Below are 17,277 nucleotides of genomic sequence, written 5' to 3'. Positions count from 1 at the left end.
CTCCCTTGAGCGTGACAACCATGCTTTAGAGCATGGCTCCGTTGGTGGTGACCCCATGCTTAAGAGCATATGACTCCCTTGGTGGCGACACCATGCTTGAGAGTATGGCTCCCTTGGTGATGACGCCATGCTTAAGAGTGGTGTGTTGCTTAAGAGCATATATCTGTTGGTTATTTCGTGAATTAATTTTAGAATAAGACTACTTTATGCTGACTTTTCGAGATTAGGTTACTTTTGTCGTTTTCATCTCAAGAACGTTGGCTTATAGTTTGCATCTAGACCACACCATCAGTGGTGAGGTACCAAGCCCAACATTTACCAACTCCCACATATATGAAGAAAACTAACAATCATAGTTGTGCAATGTCTCATTACTTGCAATGCACAAGTGACAAGTAGGCTATTGTGTCAAAACTTTGTGTTAGGCAACGTTCACTTCCACGAGTTTTCAATTTTCTTTTTGAATTAACCGGATATCGTTATGTTTTCTTATGATGTGATGGCAGAACTATTCGTTCTTTTTTTCTGTTTCAGCAGACAAATTGAAGATATAGTAAAATAGAGTTTAGTGAGTAGTGTCTTAAAATATTAAATTACACATAATTTTTTTTCATGCCATGATTTTTTTTCTTAAGTAGAAATCGATGATCATATAGTTTTTTTTGCGGGGTTTTTTTTTGCGGGGACATATAGTTGACATGCCGACAGCACCATATAAGGTGCAGGAGCAACTATGTTGCACATAATTCCATATAGACAAATTCTCTCGAACAGAAGTCACTGTATAACGCAGTGCTAAAATTTATGCTAAAAGTCAATTAATTTTTTAACGAAATTGGATGAAAAAGGGTATTTTTTTTCATGAAATTAGCCAAATTTCTTGATCTTCTAACGACAAAATGACGCCTACTGAGTGGTGAGTCTTCCGGATCTCTCCCCTCCCCAGATCCACCACCCGCCTCGCCGCCGGCCACCGCAATGGCCGCCCCAGCCACGCCGCGCCTCCTCCTCTCGCCGACCTCCAGGGACCTCCTCACCGGCAGCTCCTTCGCCTCGCCGCCTTCCCCCAGCTCCCCCGACCCCGCCTCCCCGCTCGACGCCTTCGCGTCCGACCCCGTCCTCTCCGCCTTCCTCTCCCCGTCCTTCTCCCCCTCCGACTTCTCCTCCGCCGCGCTCTCCTCCGGCCTCGCCGCCTCCCGCGCCGAGCAGCTGCAGGAGGCCATCCGCCTCCTCCGCCGCCACCTCCGCGCCGAGGTGCTCCGCCGCCACCCGCTGCTCCTCTCCCACCTCCTCTCCCTCCGCTCCGCCAACGCCTCCCTCTCAACCCTCCCCTCCAACCTCCGCCTCCTCTTCTCCCACCTCTCCCTGCTCTCCTCCCACCTCTCCGCGCCGCGCTCCCACCTCGCGCTCTCCTCCTCCTCCCTCTCCAGCCTGCTCGCCACCGCCGACCTCCTCCTCCACTCCCACCGCCTCGTCCGCCTCTCCACGCGCCTCCTCGCCTCCTCCCCCGCCCCCGACCTCGCGCGCCAGGCCGAGCTCCACCGCGAGATCCGCCTCCTCTACGACGAGAAGAACCTCTCCGGCATCAATGCCGTCGACGAGGAGATGCGGAAGGTTGACGCTGCCGCCTCCAAGCTCCGATCGGAGGCCAGCGCCGTCATCGACCGTGGCATCGCCGAGTCCAACCAGAACGACGTCTGGTGCGGCCTGCAGGTGTACTACAACCTCGGGGAGCTGAAGCCAGCAGTCGAGGGGCTCGTGGGGAAATGCAAGGCAGCAGGGGCCAAGAGCGTGACTGTGGCACTGGACATGAAGGCAATATCGATGGCTGGTGGCGGAGGTGGCCCTGGAGGCGTGCAGAGAAGTGGCACGCCGCAGCTTGGTGGCAGCAAGAGGGCGGCGGATGCACTCTGGGAAAGGATGAGGCAGTGCATGGAGGACCTGCACAGGGCAGTCACCGCTGCATGGCAGCTGCAGACCGTGCTCACCAAGAAGCGTGTGCCCTTCACGCAAATGCTCTTCCTCGAGGAGGTTTGGCAGGTGAGGCATGGTCTTATAATAATGACTTTTGATTTGAAATGCCAATTTAGACTTGGGATGATGTATTATAGTTGATGCTAATGTTCACCATATTCTGTGTAGCATGAATTAGTTGGCAGTATGATCATCATGTGTAAATTATGAGATATACAGAAAGTCAAAGAGTTACAAAAATGAAAAGGTAGGCATAGAAAAAAGAAGAAGTATATATTCATGTCTCGATGGTTTTGCAATTTCTATGTTAATTAGAGTTTAGTTTTGTGGGTGGGGATTATACTGTAATCCGCATATCGAAACGTTGATGGAAACTGATGATACTATTATTGTGTAGTAGTTTCCACTACCACTAGAGCTAAGCCTAGTGTATCCTCGGATCAGATATAAAATGTCAGTTAAACCATCTATTCATGATGCCTGGCTTTGATATTTCACTGGTAAATGCATAGTATCTTCTGGCATCATCCTTAATCATGGCTCCCTGTACTTCAGAATATAAGTGGAATGTTCCATGTTATTATTTGCAATGAGGTTCTGAACTTTTCCATCTCATTGCTCTTAGCAATTTTTTAGACCTGCAATGATAGTTGGATCTATTTACTATGTTCCCCTTGTTTCCAAAGTATGGCGTTTACATGCACATCTTGAGTCTTGATACCGTTCTGCTCTGTCCTGATTAATTATTAATTCGATTAGCTTGAATCATTACTAAAAAAATTCCTTTTGCAGGAAGGTGAGCCTCTATTGACGGAGAGAGTATGGGATGCCATTGTTAAGGCCTTTGCAAGCCAGCTGAAATCGGTATTTACTGCATCAAGCTTTGTCAAGGAAGTATTTACTCTTGGATATCCGAGACTCTTCTCCATGATTGAGAACCTTCTTGAGAGGATTTCAAGAGATACCGATGTAAAGGGTACCCTTCCAGCACTTACTCTTGAGGGAAAAGATCACATGGTTGCAGCTATTGGGATATTCCAGAACGCATTTTTGGCTCTCAGTCAGAGTCGCCTTTCTGATTATATCAATAGCATATTTCCTATGTCAAACCGGGGAAGCATACCTTCAAAGGATCAAATATCAAGGTTAATATCTCGAATCCAAGAGGAAATTGAAGTTGTGAGAACTCACGGGCATTTACTGCTTCTTGTTCTACGTGAAATCGGGAAGATCTTGCTTCTTTTAGCACAAAGGGCTGAATATCAGGTACTCACTATGTTCTACGAAGTTATTTGTTACAACTTTCTGGATAGTTTCTGGTTTCTCAGTTTATCCATCAAAGTTTAGCAAGTGTTCCTCATGCTAGGTGGCGTTAATTTTAAGTTTCTGACAATGTGATTATAGCTTGTCTATGTTTGTTTTTTGCTATCGTCTTAACTGTTCCACATCATTGAATTTTCTCAAGCTTGACTAGGCCCCCCTGTAGAAGGTTTGAGCATTGAACTTCAGCTTTAAACATCCGTTGATCTTAATCTCTCCCAATTAGGTTGAAACATGTTATGTTGTGGTGTCTGTATGTCCAGAAGCAGAAAATCATTGTTCTCTAAGACGGTTATAGCTGCATCTGCTAGATCCTTGTCTTGAATGGGTTGATTGTTCACTCTTCTCACTTGAGTCCGAACCTAATCAATCACCTCCCATTCCAACCTTTATTAGTAGACACTGCTCCTGGTGTTCACTATTCAGTAAATTGGAGGTGCCTTTTATTCTTCTCATCTTGTGGACTTGAATACTCCTGCTTACACTAGTCGGAAAAATCAAGCATATACAGGTTTTAGTCAGATCTGTGATTGCTGGGGTCAGCTGAGTAAATTAGTCATCCCTGGGGTTATGGCAGGACTTGCGGCACCTGGTAGCATCCAGAAAAATAGTGCTTTTATGTTGGTTTTGTTAACTGAGTTTCTTGTTCTGTTACATGCATATTGAGTGTTGCAAGTAATAGAGGTAAATAGAGTACAGAAAACAAGAGAAATCATGAGAAAAATACTCTGCTGCATGTATCCTGTCTTCATGTGCATTCCTATTCAGTAGTTTCAGCTGTCTTACAATCTTTTCGTACAGAAAGGTTGGAGCATTATGCCTTCCCAGGGAAGTAAAAATGGCATGCATTATCTGAGCTTATAATTGCTGTGTCTTACATCTGTTGGTGCTGTCATATGACAGCCTTTAGTTTCAGTTTTTTCATCCTTTTCTAATTTATAAGTCTTACTGTGCTTGCTTGTATGTGTTCACATTCTTGTGCAGTGCACATCTAACATATGTTGATGTCTTGTCATTGCTTCTAGTATTGCATGCTTTTGCTGACACATTTTGCTTCAAATGTAGATCTCTACTGGTCCTGAAGCTCGTCAAGTTACTGGCACAGTGACTCCAGCTCAATTAAAAAACTTTGCTCTGTGTCTACACCTCCATGAGGTTCACACACGCATTTCAAGCATCTTGTCAACACTCCCAAATGTTGCTTCTGAAGTCCTTTCGCCATCTCTTGGGGTAATATACGGTGTCGCTTGTGATTCGGTAACCTCCCTATTCCAAGCAATGCTCGATCGTCTGGAGTCCTGCATCCTTCAAATGCACGAGCAAGACTTTGGAGCTCATGGAATGGATGGGGGGATGGATAACAATGCATCGGCTTACATGGAGGAGCTTCAGAAGTGTGCCATCCACTTCCGAAGCGAGTTCCTGTCAAAGCTTCTGCCATCGTCAGCCTCCCGTTCAGAGACCATATGTACCATAATGGTCAGAAGGATGGCCTCGAGGATCCTTATATTCTTCATAAGACATGCTTCTCTTGTTAGGCCACTCTCTGAAGCAGGGAAGTTGAGAATGGCTAGGGACATGGCCGAGTTGGAGCTGGCTGTTGGCCAGAATCTGTTTCCAGTGGAGCAGCTGGGTCCGCCATACCGGGCGTTGCGTGCATTCCGCCCTGTCCTATTCCTGGAGACATCTCAGCTTGAGAACTCTCCACTCCTTCAGGACTTGCCACCCAGTGTGATCCTGCACCACTTATATTCTCGAGGACCGGATGACCTACAATCGCCTTTACAGCGAAACAAGCTGACGCCCCTGCAGTACTCTCTGTGGCTTGATTCACAAGGCGAGGATCAGATCTGGAAGGGTGTGAAGGCAACCCTGGACGACTACGAGATGAAGGTCCGGTCTCGTGGAGACAAGGAGTTCAGTCCAGTGTACCCTCTCATGTGTCAGATTGGATCTGCATTGTCACAGGCCACACCCTGACATGTGTTCGATTCAGCAGCGCATCGTATAGTTGTATCACAATATCCTGTAGCCATTGATTGTGGAGAGATCGGCTGAGCCTCGGCATAGATTCTATACTCGTGAAATAGCATTTGTATTTCTTTTCACACACAAAATTGTTGGAAGTACAGACTGTGTTCCCCCGTATCTATTGTCATGTTCTGATATGTTTGATCATTGTACGTCACTGGACAACAACACCCTGAGACTCCGGAGAGTCTATATGTGAGCAGAACCTGCAACCACATCCAGCTTTACAGTTTTGAGAGAGAAATCCAGCTGTGTTTATGACATTGAAAGTTGTTCTTTTCCAAATTAAGCCAGAGCCCCGAGACTAAATTGTATTCCGTATTTATTTATTTCCTACGTTCTAGTGAACTTCTCCAAGCTGGCATACGGAATTTGATGATATACAGCTGTTCATTTTCCAAGTTTTCTTCCCAATTAAGCTGTCCAGAAACGTGATGAACAAACATTTTGTGCAATCTGTTACGACATGTTTTAAAAGTGGTATTTATGTGAAAAATTACCACTGTTGTCTCAAATGTGGTAGTAGCTTTATGTAATTTACTCCCTTTAACACATGGATTTAATGAAAAAATAAATAGAGAAAGGAAGGAGGGACTTGGAAGACACCTCCAAGCAAGGGATCGCCTTGACACTGGGGGAAACGAGGAGTGAGAAGCAGCACAATATGGGGCGGTGGTGGTCGCCGCCGGAGCCGCGGTCGGTGGAGCTGCTCCTGCTGGGCGTCGCCCTCGTCGCCGCCTCCTTCTACGCCGGCACCCTCTTCCAGTCCTCCGCCTCCCCCGCGGTCGTATTGCCCCCATCCGGCTCCCGGTCGCCCGATTCCTCCAATCCCCAAGGTACCAGTCTGCTCCCATTCACGCCCCCCTCTTTCCGATCCGCTGCTCGATCGCAATTACTAGTTCAGTTCTCTGCAATTAGCGCGGCGGCTTTAAGCTTCGTATTCAGGATCCCTCAGCTGCTCCTACGTTGCTAGTACATATGCCATGCTTGAGAAATTCATCCTCCGAAATTGCTGCACTTGTCCGCGACAAGATGCAAATTTAATGGGCCTTGGCATAGTTTCTTTCAGTTCATACGCAATACTTTATCAGTCTGCCCTTAACGGCTCATCCTGGTTCCAGATTTGCTGTATCTCTATTTCTCCGTGTTGCAATCACGCTGTAATGCACCATTTGCCGCATATATCCTGAGCTCCTAGTGTAACCGTTTCCATGCCAAAGAGGTTAAAACCTGTTTGATTTCCAGTGGCAGATGATGCAGAGTTCACAAACAGAGTTGCCGTTACTTATCGAACAACGCCGATCTCGGTTCCAGATCACGGGCTCGACGTGTGTCCTTTGGAGTACAACGAGTATGTCCCGTGTCACGATGCGGCCTATGTAAGCACCTTGAAGAACCTGGATAGATCTAGGCACGAGGATCTTGAACATATCTGCCCCCCGCGAGAGAAGCGCTTGTTCTGTTTGGTGCCGCCGCCGAATGACTACAAGGTACCGATAAGATGGCCAACGAGCCGGGACTATGTGTGGCGTAGCAATGTGAACCATTCACGCCTTTCTGAGGTGAAAGGGGGGCAGAATTGGGTGCATGAGAGTGGCAAGCTTTGGTGGTTTCCGGGAGGCGGTACTCACTTCAAGCATGGCGCATCAGAATACATAGAGAGGTAACTTTGAATTGCTTGCCTAGATCAAAAAAATTCATACTTAGGTGGCAGAATGCTTGTAATATCCTGTAGAGTAATAGTTCAGTGTGATGCCTAAATGCTAAGCATTATCAACTTCGATCTTATGTTTGTCATCTTTAGCAAATATCCTACTTGATGCATAAATACCAAATAGTAGCGGTTTCATGTTGCCATCCTCTTTTATCTTTGTAAGAAAGATTTTGCCATGAGGTAACTTTTGAGATGGATTAATGCAGGCTAGGAAATATGACGACAAATAGTACCGGTGATCTCAGCTCGGCAGGAGTAGTTCAAGTCTTAGATGTTGGATGTGGTGTTGCCAGCTTTTCTGCTTATCTTCTTGCCCTAGACATTCATACTATGTCATTTGCCCCGAAAGATGGCCATGAGAATCAAATCCAGTTTGCATTAGAACGTGGGATTGGCGCAATGATCTCCGTGTTAGCCACAAAGCAATTACCCTATCCTGGAAATTCATTTGAAATGGTACATTGCTCCCGATGTCGTGTTGACTGGCATGAAAATGGTGAGATTCACACTCTGTTAAATGTTTATGATGTGTTTAGTTGTATCTTATGTGGGAACAGCTAGTTAGTTATATATTCTGTTCTCATATGTGTGCAGTTTACTGTAACATGTCTTTCTTAAAGTTTATTTGGCATGCAAACATGTGCTCTTTCATTGTTTGTTTTAGATAAAAAAGGTCCCTTCTGATGATGATCTTTTGTTTATACATTTCTACTTTAGAACACATCATTCAAATAGTAACTCTTTCTTTTTCCAGATGGAATATTGCTCAAAGAGGTTGATCGTCTTTTGCGACCTAATGGATATTTTGTATACTCGGCTCCACCAGCTTATAGAAAAGACAAAGATTTCCCTATTATCTGGGAGAAGCTAATTAATATCACCACCGCTATGTGTTGGAAGCTTATTGCTAAGCATGTTCAGACAGCTATATGGATCAAACCTGATGATGAATCCTGCCGACAGAAAAATGCTGACATGAAGCTCCTGAATATCTGCAACCCCGATGACAGTTCTTTGCCATCATGGAAATCCCCATTAATGAACTGTGTTCGGTTGAACACGGATCAATCAAAATTGCAGAAACTGCCTCCCAGACCTGACCGCCTATTATTTTATTCGAGGAGTTTGGAGAGAATAGGTCAGTCCATTTCCATTGCTTACAAAAGAGAAAGAATAACTATGTTTTTGTTTAGTGTTATTGGCATGTGACACTGCAACTAGGTCGAATTCACAACTATGACATGCCATTTTTAATTCAACTTTTACAAATAATCTTAGGTAAATCAAGTTTGATCTTTGGCTTGATTGTGTAGCACATTTATATAAAATAATCTATTTTCTGGAATATGTTTTCTAGGAGTAACTCCAGAGAAGTTTGAGAATAATAACCAGTTCTGGCGGGACCAGGTTCGCAAGTACTGGTCACTTCTTGGGGTTGAAAAGACTAACATAAGGAACATCATGGACATGAATGCTAATTATGGTGGATTTGCTATGGCACTAAGCACTGATCCTGTCTGGATTATGAATGTAGTACCCCATACAACGATCAACACACTGCCTGTTATCTATGATCGGGGGTTAATTGGTTCTTATCATGACTGGTTAGTATTTTTCTTCTGGAAAAGTAGACATTCATTTCCTTGTTTAGATGAATCTAAAACCCATCCATGCTGCAGGTGTCAGCCATTCTCAACATATCCTAGGACATATGATTTGCTACATGCCTTCCACCTCTTTTCTCATTATCAAGGGCGTGTAGAAGGTTGCTCATTGGAAGATATCCTACTAGAAATAGATCGCATCATTCGTCCACAGGTAAATATTCACGTATAAGCTATTTGATTTAAATATTTTTATTCGTTGCATATCATATCTATATTGCTAGTGTTTGGTCAGTATTGTTTACCCTTATTTTAACCAGAACCAAGGGATTTAATTTTTGGAAGAGTGAAGTTTATGACATGTTCGTGTCGCAATAGATCCCTAAGCATAATCTAGTAATTGACACAGATTTAGGCAAAATGTTGTCTAAAATCTGTCTAGATTCAGTGAATTTGCGTCAACTAATTTGGATCAGAGGGAGTAGCTTCAATCATCTCATATTTTGGGCATAGCAATCTAGTATATCGTTGTAGATAAATATAATAGAAAATTTCCTTAAGAAGCACATCATTTTTCTAGTGAAAACTGCTCCTTGAATTTTTGGATCCACATGATTTTTGTTTAATAACTTTTAATATATATTTTTCTACTTGATTTAAATTTCCTTCCAAATGATGCAACATGCCTTAAGAAGGTTCATTGAAGGACACACTGATTAAAATACTATCATAAGTGTTCGTGTGATAAATGAAGGACAATGAGATAATATGCGGTGTAATCAGCCTGTTTCTCAACCTAATAATTTGCTAGTTGTAGCTAAATGTAGTATATACAGTGCAAGCCAACTTTATCGCCATTTAGAGATATTTGTGTGTGGGATTATCTTCTGTCCTTCACAAGGACAAGAGATAAAATATGATAGTGTAGTGATATAAATCAAGTTAATTGAGAATAACCGACTCTTTCTTGGTAACAATTTTGGACATCCAGGGTTTTATGATTATCAGAGATGAGAATACCACCCTCTCAAGAATCAGTGATCTCGCACCAAAGTTCCTATGGGATGTCACCACTCACACATTGGAAAATGAGGAAAACAGGCCTGAGCAGGTTTTGATCTGTAGGAAGAAATTCTGGGCCATCATTTAAGGGTTGCTTGTGCACCGAGATTTAGTCCTATATTTCCCCACCCCTTATCTTGCTGACACAACATAATGAAGACTTTCGGGTGTACTACAAAAGTTTTGAGATGTTACACAATATTTCATCACCAACTCTTTCTAGGTGAGACCACCACGTTACTGAAAAAGCAGAAGATTTTTTCTTTTCTTTTTAAGGACGATTTGGTAGGTGTAAAGAGGCAAGATAACAGTTCGATTTGTGTAGTTTTACCAATGACTGTTGTGGTTTGTTCTGTAATTTACTAACTTTGTAAACTAGTTTAGGGTTTCTGACAAATCTTGAGCTACACTTATGCAATGAATGACGAGGCATAGTTATTTCGTGTTGTGCCGGCACTCTATTGCGGATCAGGTGATTCTGAATCAAGCACTTCCTTTTGACACGTGCTACGTGCATTTTGATGTGTAGGTACATCCGTATTTAGAGAAATATAGCAACAAATTATTTCAAAACGAAGGGAATACTGCCCATGTTTGGAACGTATAGAGAGGAATGGTCGTTGGTTTGGCTCGGATAGTAGCTCTTCTCAGAGTGGCTATGGCGTTGCCCCGAGGCCATTACACCGGCGTAGCTATTTCCATCTCTGAATCCTCGGTGAAAGTTGTCCTAAAACAGCGGAAACAAGCCGGGGAATCGACAGATCGAATTGCCGTGCTTGTCAATTGATCCACCGAGCGCTACAGCAGCACGTGTCTGCTTTGGAAAGAAGTCTACATAACCCCCTTAAGTATTGGATTTGGGACGAAGAACCCCCCTAACTATTAACTGGGTCACATAACCCCCCTAACTATGAAATACCAGGCAATTAGCCCCCTCACACTGGATTTGGCAGTTTTGTAGGCGGTTTTGTTGACGTGGCAGTGGTCAAAGGCCACGTGGATGGGTTAACAATTAGAAATCCGCGGGCAGTTGAACTTTCCCCTCCCTCGTCGGCGTTGGCGGCAGCGTCGCCGTGAGCTAGGCAACCCTCTGTAACTCGTCGCGCTGTAGCTCGTAGCCACCGCCGCCGTCGCTCTGAGCCTCGATTGATCACCACCCCAGCTGCTTCGTGGTGATGTCCAGCGCTTGCTCATCGGCAGCAAGATCACGGGCTGCAAGGAAAACTTGCAGACTCGGGTGCAGGCAAGGTCACGAACTGCAAGGCGAGGTCACGTGGAGATGATGCGCCTGCTCAATCTAGTGCAGGCGGGGTCCTTGGGCAACGCCAGTACCTCTCCCGCTGCCGGCCGTCCGACCGCGGGCTGGGCATCTGGTTTTGAGTGCACATCGATGGTGCAAAAGCTGCTGCTGAAGCTGTAGTGAATAACAGTGAATATTCAGGCAACAATTTGCTGATAATTTCTAGCAGCTGATAAATGTATGTAAATTTTAATTTGTACTGTTGACAATGCAATGAAATTGGAGGAGAATTTTATCTGAAATTATGTGAAAATGTGTATACAATTGTGGGGATATACCATAAGATGCACCTTTTTCTGTCCAACCCGATCATCCAATTTTCTTCATGGTTTACTCAAAAAAATTCTTTAGTGAGTTGCACATGACCACAATAAGCATAAGTGATCCTTGACTGAAAAATCATCACAGAAAATGAACAGAATTTTAAGCACATAAGCATATGACCAAATTCATTTTAAGCAACATATACCTGAAGCAACATCATCAGGAGCACTCGTACATAGGCCTCTGTATCAGGGGACTCCAGAATCCAACGATCCAACCTGGCTATCAGAAGAGACTACATTCCTCACTAGAATTCCTTCAAACAACAACGCAGCAGTTGAGGTACAGGTACATCACGAGCAGCTTGACCGCGTCCCCGAGCCCAGGTGACGGCTGCTGCTCCCTCAACTCGGCGCGAGACTGAGAGGCCGGCTTCAGCCTGAATGCGCGGTAGGTCTGCACGGGTAGCAGCAAGAAGTTCCCGACGAACCAGAACTGGACGAGCGCGTCTCCACGGAGTTCGCCGCTGCCCTCTCTGCCTCCGATCTACGGCAATACACACGAGTTTCCGCCGTCACCTCCGTCAGCCGCGACCCCGTCGATCTCCCGCAATCGCACTCAAGCGCAGCAGTGGTATCGAGAGCTCAAGGGGAGACTGTATGTACGGGATGCATATGTACGGGATGCGGATGTACGGGATGCGGGGAAATCGCCATGGCCGCCTTTGACCTCGAACATTGGCGCCTGCGAGGAAGAACAGTCGCGACAAATTAACCGCTAATCTCCACCGTGGCTAAAACCACTTGTCTACGTGGACCAAAAACAGCTACCAAAACAGCCATCAGCAGTCTCAGGGGGTAATTTAACTGGTATTTGATACTTAGGGGGGTCAAGTGCTCCAATCTAAACTTGAGGGGGTTTAGTGTCCCAAACCCAATACTTAGGGGGGTTATTTGGACTTCTTTCGTCTGCTTTGTCAAATGCAATGGTGAAGCAGAGAATCGGCTTAGATCTCGCGCGCCTTTACCACGCTTTTTATGTTATTTTTTTTATCATTCCAGGAGCACGATCAACCAACCAGCGCGATCTTACCCAGTCGGTAAAAGTGGTAGCAGCACGGACAGATTCTACCACCGGTTGACAATTTTCACTTATCTATCGTCTCACATGATCTTATCTTGTCGGGGCGGCAGATCTTGAAAGCGCAGTAACCCGTAGCTATATCTTCGCCAAACGCATGGCCACACAACAGCAACAGGATACCAACTGCTTCTCATGAGTTCACGGCGCCGCCTCCGGCTTGTGAATTCTATGCGCGCCGACGGGCTGCTTCAGCTGCGTCTCACATGCACATTTGTGAAAAAGTAGTTAGTTGTCAAAAGGAGGAATCAGATGCCGGCCAACTATCCTGAATGGCATGTTCCGTCGGGTGTACAAGATGGTCTGTGTGACCCTCATGATGCTGACTTAATTTTACAATTATCTAGAAGACTTACATACTAGTTCAAGCCTACAAGGTAGTAATTTTTTTCGATAAAGAGAATATATTAATATCAATAAGATACCAATTACACCCAGCTTCTGCAACAACGTACCACCCTAATGGCACACGGATGCACACAGCCAAAAAAGCAAAAGAAAACTAAGAAACAAAAGTTCCGCTACAGTATCTCGGGCCTAACAACAACAATACATCCACTGCCAAGACAACACCTGAATTACTCTCCAAAAAACGACGCCTCCAAGAAGGGAACAGTGCTCAAACACCGTCGTCGCCCGATCAAAGATCTTAGGTTTTCACCCTGAAGATAGTCCCCGCTATCAAAACAATGCCCCCACCAAGACCATTGTCACGCACAACCAGTTAAGGCCAGACCTTGGGTTTTCACCCTGAAAGGTAGGACTCTGCACTTCACATGTGTTGTCGCCTCCACTTTCATACCGCTGCTGTGAAGCCCGGAACACCAAGCAAGTCTCTCAAGAGCGCGAAGACTTGAACCTCCCTTAGCGTGATAGATCAAAAGATCCACCACCACCAACCGCAGGCCGACCCTCTCCGGCGTAGAAGAGAGCCACCTCCTACGTCGAACCCAAGGCTGCTGCCCCGGGGGCCCTCGTGACGCGGAAGAAGCCCGAGATCGCCTCCACGCACGGACGAGAGGCGGGGGGGGGGGGAGGGCATGGCACAGACCGAGGGCCTGGCCGCCGCCCACCACCAGCCCCTGCCGGTGTGCCGCGGGTGGAAGCCTACGGGAGGGGAGGGGGAAGACCGCAGCGCAAGAGCCGCTGCCGCCCATCACCATCCGCGCCGGCCGCCGCCGCGTGCGTCGAGGAGGGGAGAGCCCGTCCGCCGTCCCCCACGTCAGCGAGGAGAGGCCCCCGCCGCCGCCACGCCCCGAGGGTCCTTGGCCCGGCGGCGCCAGCGGCGGTCGTATTTTCAGAGTATACATCAATTTTGGTGTTTTGCTACTGCAGCCGCTACCTGATCTATTTGTGAAGACACACCACTAGTAGGGTCAGCATTGGACACCACTACATTTAAAAAAAAAATTTAAAAGTCCAAAGGAGAGCATTTCTGTCGACCCAACTTGAAATTCACATACTAATTGTCAAATAAGAAGTGGAGCTAAGGGGCTGCCAGCCGTATAATTTTCAATTCAGACATAGAGCTTTCGAAGCTACTTTGCCGAATATACACACATCACATTTATTCCGTATTTCCGTGCACTGCAGCAATCTCCTAGAAGACGTCTGGAAAGCCACTGAAGAATGTATTCCATGAGTCCAAGCTAGCTCATATTTTTTGAGGTAAATCAATCAATCTAGCTAATATAAATAGCTCGCTAGATTGCATCACTTGGCGCAATTTATTTCCAAGAGGGGTTCGCATTGCACCTCTCGATCAGTACTCAGTAGTTCTGATGGAGCGGAGCATAAACAACCCACCGCCTCCGCCAGGTGAACGATTGATTCACAGAAATGAAAACTCGCAATTAGTTGGTGTTGCCAACACATTTCTCTTCGTTACTGTAGGCTACCCGACGGCGCTTGATCATTCGGAGAAGGAGCATGGTGCAGGCAACAAGATGAAGAAGAAAGGATTCTTGCGACGTCCGGAGACGACGACCAGACGGGGCGAGACGAGTTTCATCGAAGGATGGTGCGTGCAGCGTGCGCTTACTGCACATCGATTGCTCTTACAGTACATTATATTGATTGTGTAGTAATTCGTCATTGACTGATTAGTTCCTTCGGATGTTTCTTGTTTGATCTCAGCATCGCTACGCTATGCTGCTGCTGGCTCTGGGAGCTGTGCTGCGACTGAAGGCCGAGGACAGGCCATTGATAATTTGTGAAGATGGTTTCGTCGTGTTTAAAGCTTTAGCTGCGGTGTAGATTTTGGTCAAAGTTGGTGATACGTATAATTTTGTGTTTATTTCCTGTCGACTCGACGTATTCAGGGAACTTCAGCGCGTGTGCACTTGCGTAATGTCACGTCATTGAACACTTCTGTTTCTCTCTCCGCGGGGATCGTCGCTGATAGTTGTCTTGAGAAGACAGATGTAGTTATGTCATATGGTCATTTGACAAGCCTTCATTAGGGCTACATGAAGTATGAGTGCAACCGTATGAAAATGGTTTTAGGGAATATTTTTAACCGGCCTGGTGCTGTAATCGCCTTCAGGATGCATGGAGCTTTCATCCTCCATGTTTTCGCTTTTCCAGGGGTTGATCTTTGGAGCAACCTTTAGTGATCTTGAGACATGTAAACCCTGAATGATTATGTTCTAACAAATATGGCAGTACAAGCTGATGCAGAGCACGGTCTTCCGTTTTTTCAAAATAGCATGAGTTGCAGTTTTTTTTTTTTTTTTTTGTCTCAACAACCATGTTGATGTTGCAGCGGAGGATAATCCCGATGGTGAGTGAGAAAACTAAATTGTGGTCTCTTTTCTATAATCCCCATGGAGCGTTAATCCGAAGGCAGTGTTGTCATCCTCGAACCGCTCGGACCGAAGGATGATGACTCCGACCTCCCGCCAATTCCAATATAAAAATCCTTGTCTTGTTGTTATTTGTAATGGACATGTTAGGCTTGTTATGTGTGCTCTGTTATGATTCATAGCAGGTTTGTTACTTGTTGTTAGCTCTGCAATCCATGTCTTGTTGTTATTTGTTTATTTGATGCTTGCTATTGTTCTTGTGATTATTTTGTTTCATTCTTTTGATTATATCAAGCTCGTTTTTAACTATGCTTATCTTTAGATTATACCAAGTATGTTGTGGATGCTCTGCTTTGAACCATGCCATATTTATTACTTGTTGCTAGCTCTATAACAATGTCACTATTTTGATCGACTATGCATGCATACCTACTACGGTGACATTATTTATTTATTTATTTATTTATCTGATGCCAGTGAGTTACGGGACTCACCTACCGCTCGGGTCGTCCCCCTCCAGGGTGACTCGGGGCGGAAACCCTAGCCGCCACCGCCGCCGACTTCCCCTCCCCCTCCCCTCCTTGTCGTCCCCTGAGACCGCCGCCGGTGAAGCCTGGCGCGGCCGGTGGCGGGGGCGGCGGGGTTCCTCGCGAGGTCCCCTGGTGCGGCGGATGGAGGATCGCCTCCGCACTAGGGGGATGGCCCTAGCACTTGGAGGAAGATAGCAGCGCGGCCCTCTCGTCGGGCGGGCGGTGATGGCGGCGGCGGCGTGGCCCTGGTCTGGTGGCACGTTTTCTCCTCACTTCCTCGCCGCGGCCTTGTCGGGCGGGCAGGGATGGGGGCGGCGGCGCAGCCCCGACCTTGCGGCGCGGTCCTCTCCTTCCTTCCTTGCCTCGGCATCGCCGGGCAGGAGGTGATGGGAGGAGGTGATGGGGACGGATCTCTTACTGCTCCTCCTCAAGGTCTGGGACCACGGCACCAAGGGCGGCGGCCCTGGATGGCGGGGATGGCGTCGACCTGGTGGCAGGTGGCGGGCATCTGGTGCCGCTGACCGTGGCACCGTGGTGGTGGTCTTCTCTCTCGCCGAAGGAGATCGGCTAGTTGTGTGGCTAGCCGTTGCGGATCTCGCGATCCGTCGCCTAGCTCCTGATGGCGAGGCGCAGCTGCCGGTGAAAGCCGGCCTGGACTTCGGTCATGGCGGATGATGGCGACGTTTTTCGTCGTTACCTTGTTGAAGGCATTGTCTCTGCATTCTGTGTTCTTCGCCTGGGCTGCTCCAGGGGAAACCCTAGACCCGGGTCTCCCGGAACGGACGATGGCGGCGCAACACCGTTCTCCTTGTTGGGGGCATCGTTTTTGGAGCGGACAACGGATGGCGGTGGTGCTCAGCTGGAGCGGTGTGCTTTTGCTGTGTCAGCGTCGTCGAGTTGCCGCGGCATGGTGCAGTGGTGTCTCGGGACGGGTGTAGTGTGATGGACTCGCGCAGGATGGTGGAGTCGTCTGGCGCCGTGGCGGCATCGATGGCAGACCTGCCATGGTCAATGCGATGATCTCTCTTGAAGATGGAGTCGAGGAAGACGGCGGTAGCAACTTCTATGGTGTGTGCGTTGGCGTATGCTGAGAGTCTGCTTGACTGGATGTGCTTCTCATCTGCTATTGGGCGACCTGGGAAGGCATTTGGTTTTTGGTTGATTTGAGTTGGTGAATTGTCACCCCCTTCATCCCTCTGTAGGTTTAGCGAGGTGGGTTCGAGTTTGATCTTTTGTATTGCTCTTGTAAGGTGTTGTGAATAATCTAATAAAAAAGCCGTGTGTATCCCTTGGATGCAGAAGCTGGGGCAATATTTCCCCCATTTCGAATTTTTATTTATTTATTTATCCTGCCTCGGCCCCTAGGCATGGCCACTAGACAAGTCTTGTCAAACGGATAACACCAACTAAAAAAGCCATACCTTTTACATCCGGATTCCGAATTTGACGATCTTGAACTCGTTGGAATCACCACAATGAGTTATACAAGATCATATAAATAAACATCATAGTCCAACACATGAAGATAAAACCA

At 46.6% G+C, this 17,277-nt stretch overlaps 2 protein-coding genes across 2 annotated transcripts; both read left to right on the top strand.

Annotated features, from left to right (window-relative positions):
* Window positions 1-958: 958 nt before the first annotated feature.
* LOC124706707 (conserved oligomeric Golgi complex subunit 5-like) lies at window positions 959-5,466 on the top strand. The gene is made up of 3 exons (XM_047238378.1): window positions 959-2,040; window positions 2,767-3,240; window positions 4,360-5,466. Exons 1-3 carry the CDS (start codon window positions 979-981, stop codon window positions 5,272-5,274), a joined length of 2,451 nt encoding a protein of 816 aa, XP_047094334.1. The 5' UTR covers window positions 959-978; the 3' UTR covers window positions 5,275-5,466.
* Window positions 5,467-5,989: 523 nt separating this feature from the next.
* On the top strand, window positions 5,990-10,150 carry LOC124648824 (probable methyltransferase PMT7). The gene is made up of 7 exons (XM_047188521.1): window positions 5,990-6,161; window positions 6,571-6,988; window positions 7,246-7,535; window positions 7,794-8,177; window positions 8,397-8,643; window positions 8,719-8,857; window positions 9,635-10,150. Exons 1-7 carry the CDS (start codon window positions 5,990-5,992, stop codon window positions 9,791-9,793), a joined length of 1,809 nt encoding a protein of 602 aa, XP_047044477.1. The 3' UTR covers window positions 9,794-10,150.
* The last annotated feature ends 7,127 nt before the right edge of the window (window positions 10,151-17,277 follow it).

Source organism: Lolium rigidum, chromosome 4, assembly GCF_022539505.1.
Source record: "Lolium rigidum isolate FL_2022 chromosome 4, APGP_CSIRO_Lrig_0.1, whole genome shotgun sequence".
Classification (NCBI taxonomy): domain Eukaryota; kingdom Viridiplantae; phylum Streptophyta; class Magnoliopsida; order Poales; family Poaceae; genus Lolium; species Lolium rigidum.
The sequence above is the reverse complement of the archived record's forward strand: the minus strand, read 5'-3'. Positions and strand labels throughout refer to the sequence as shown.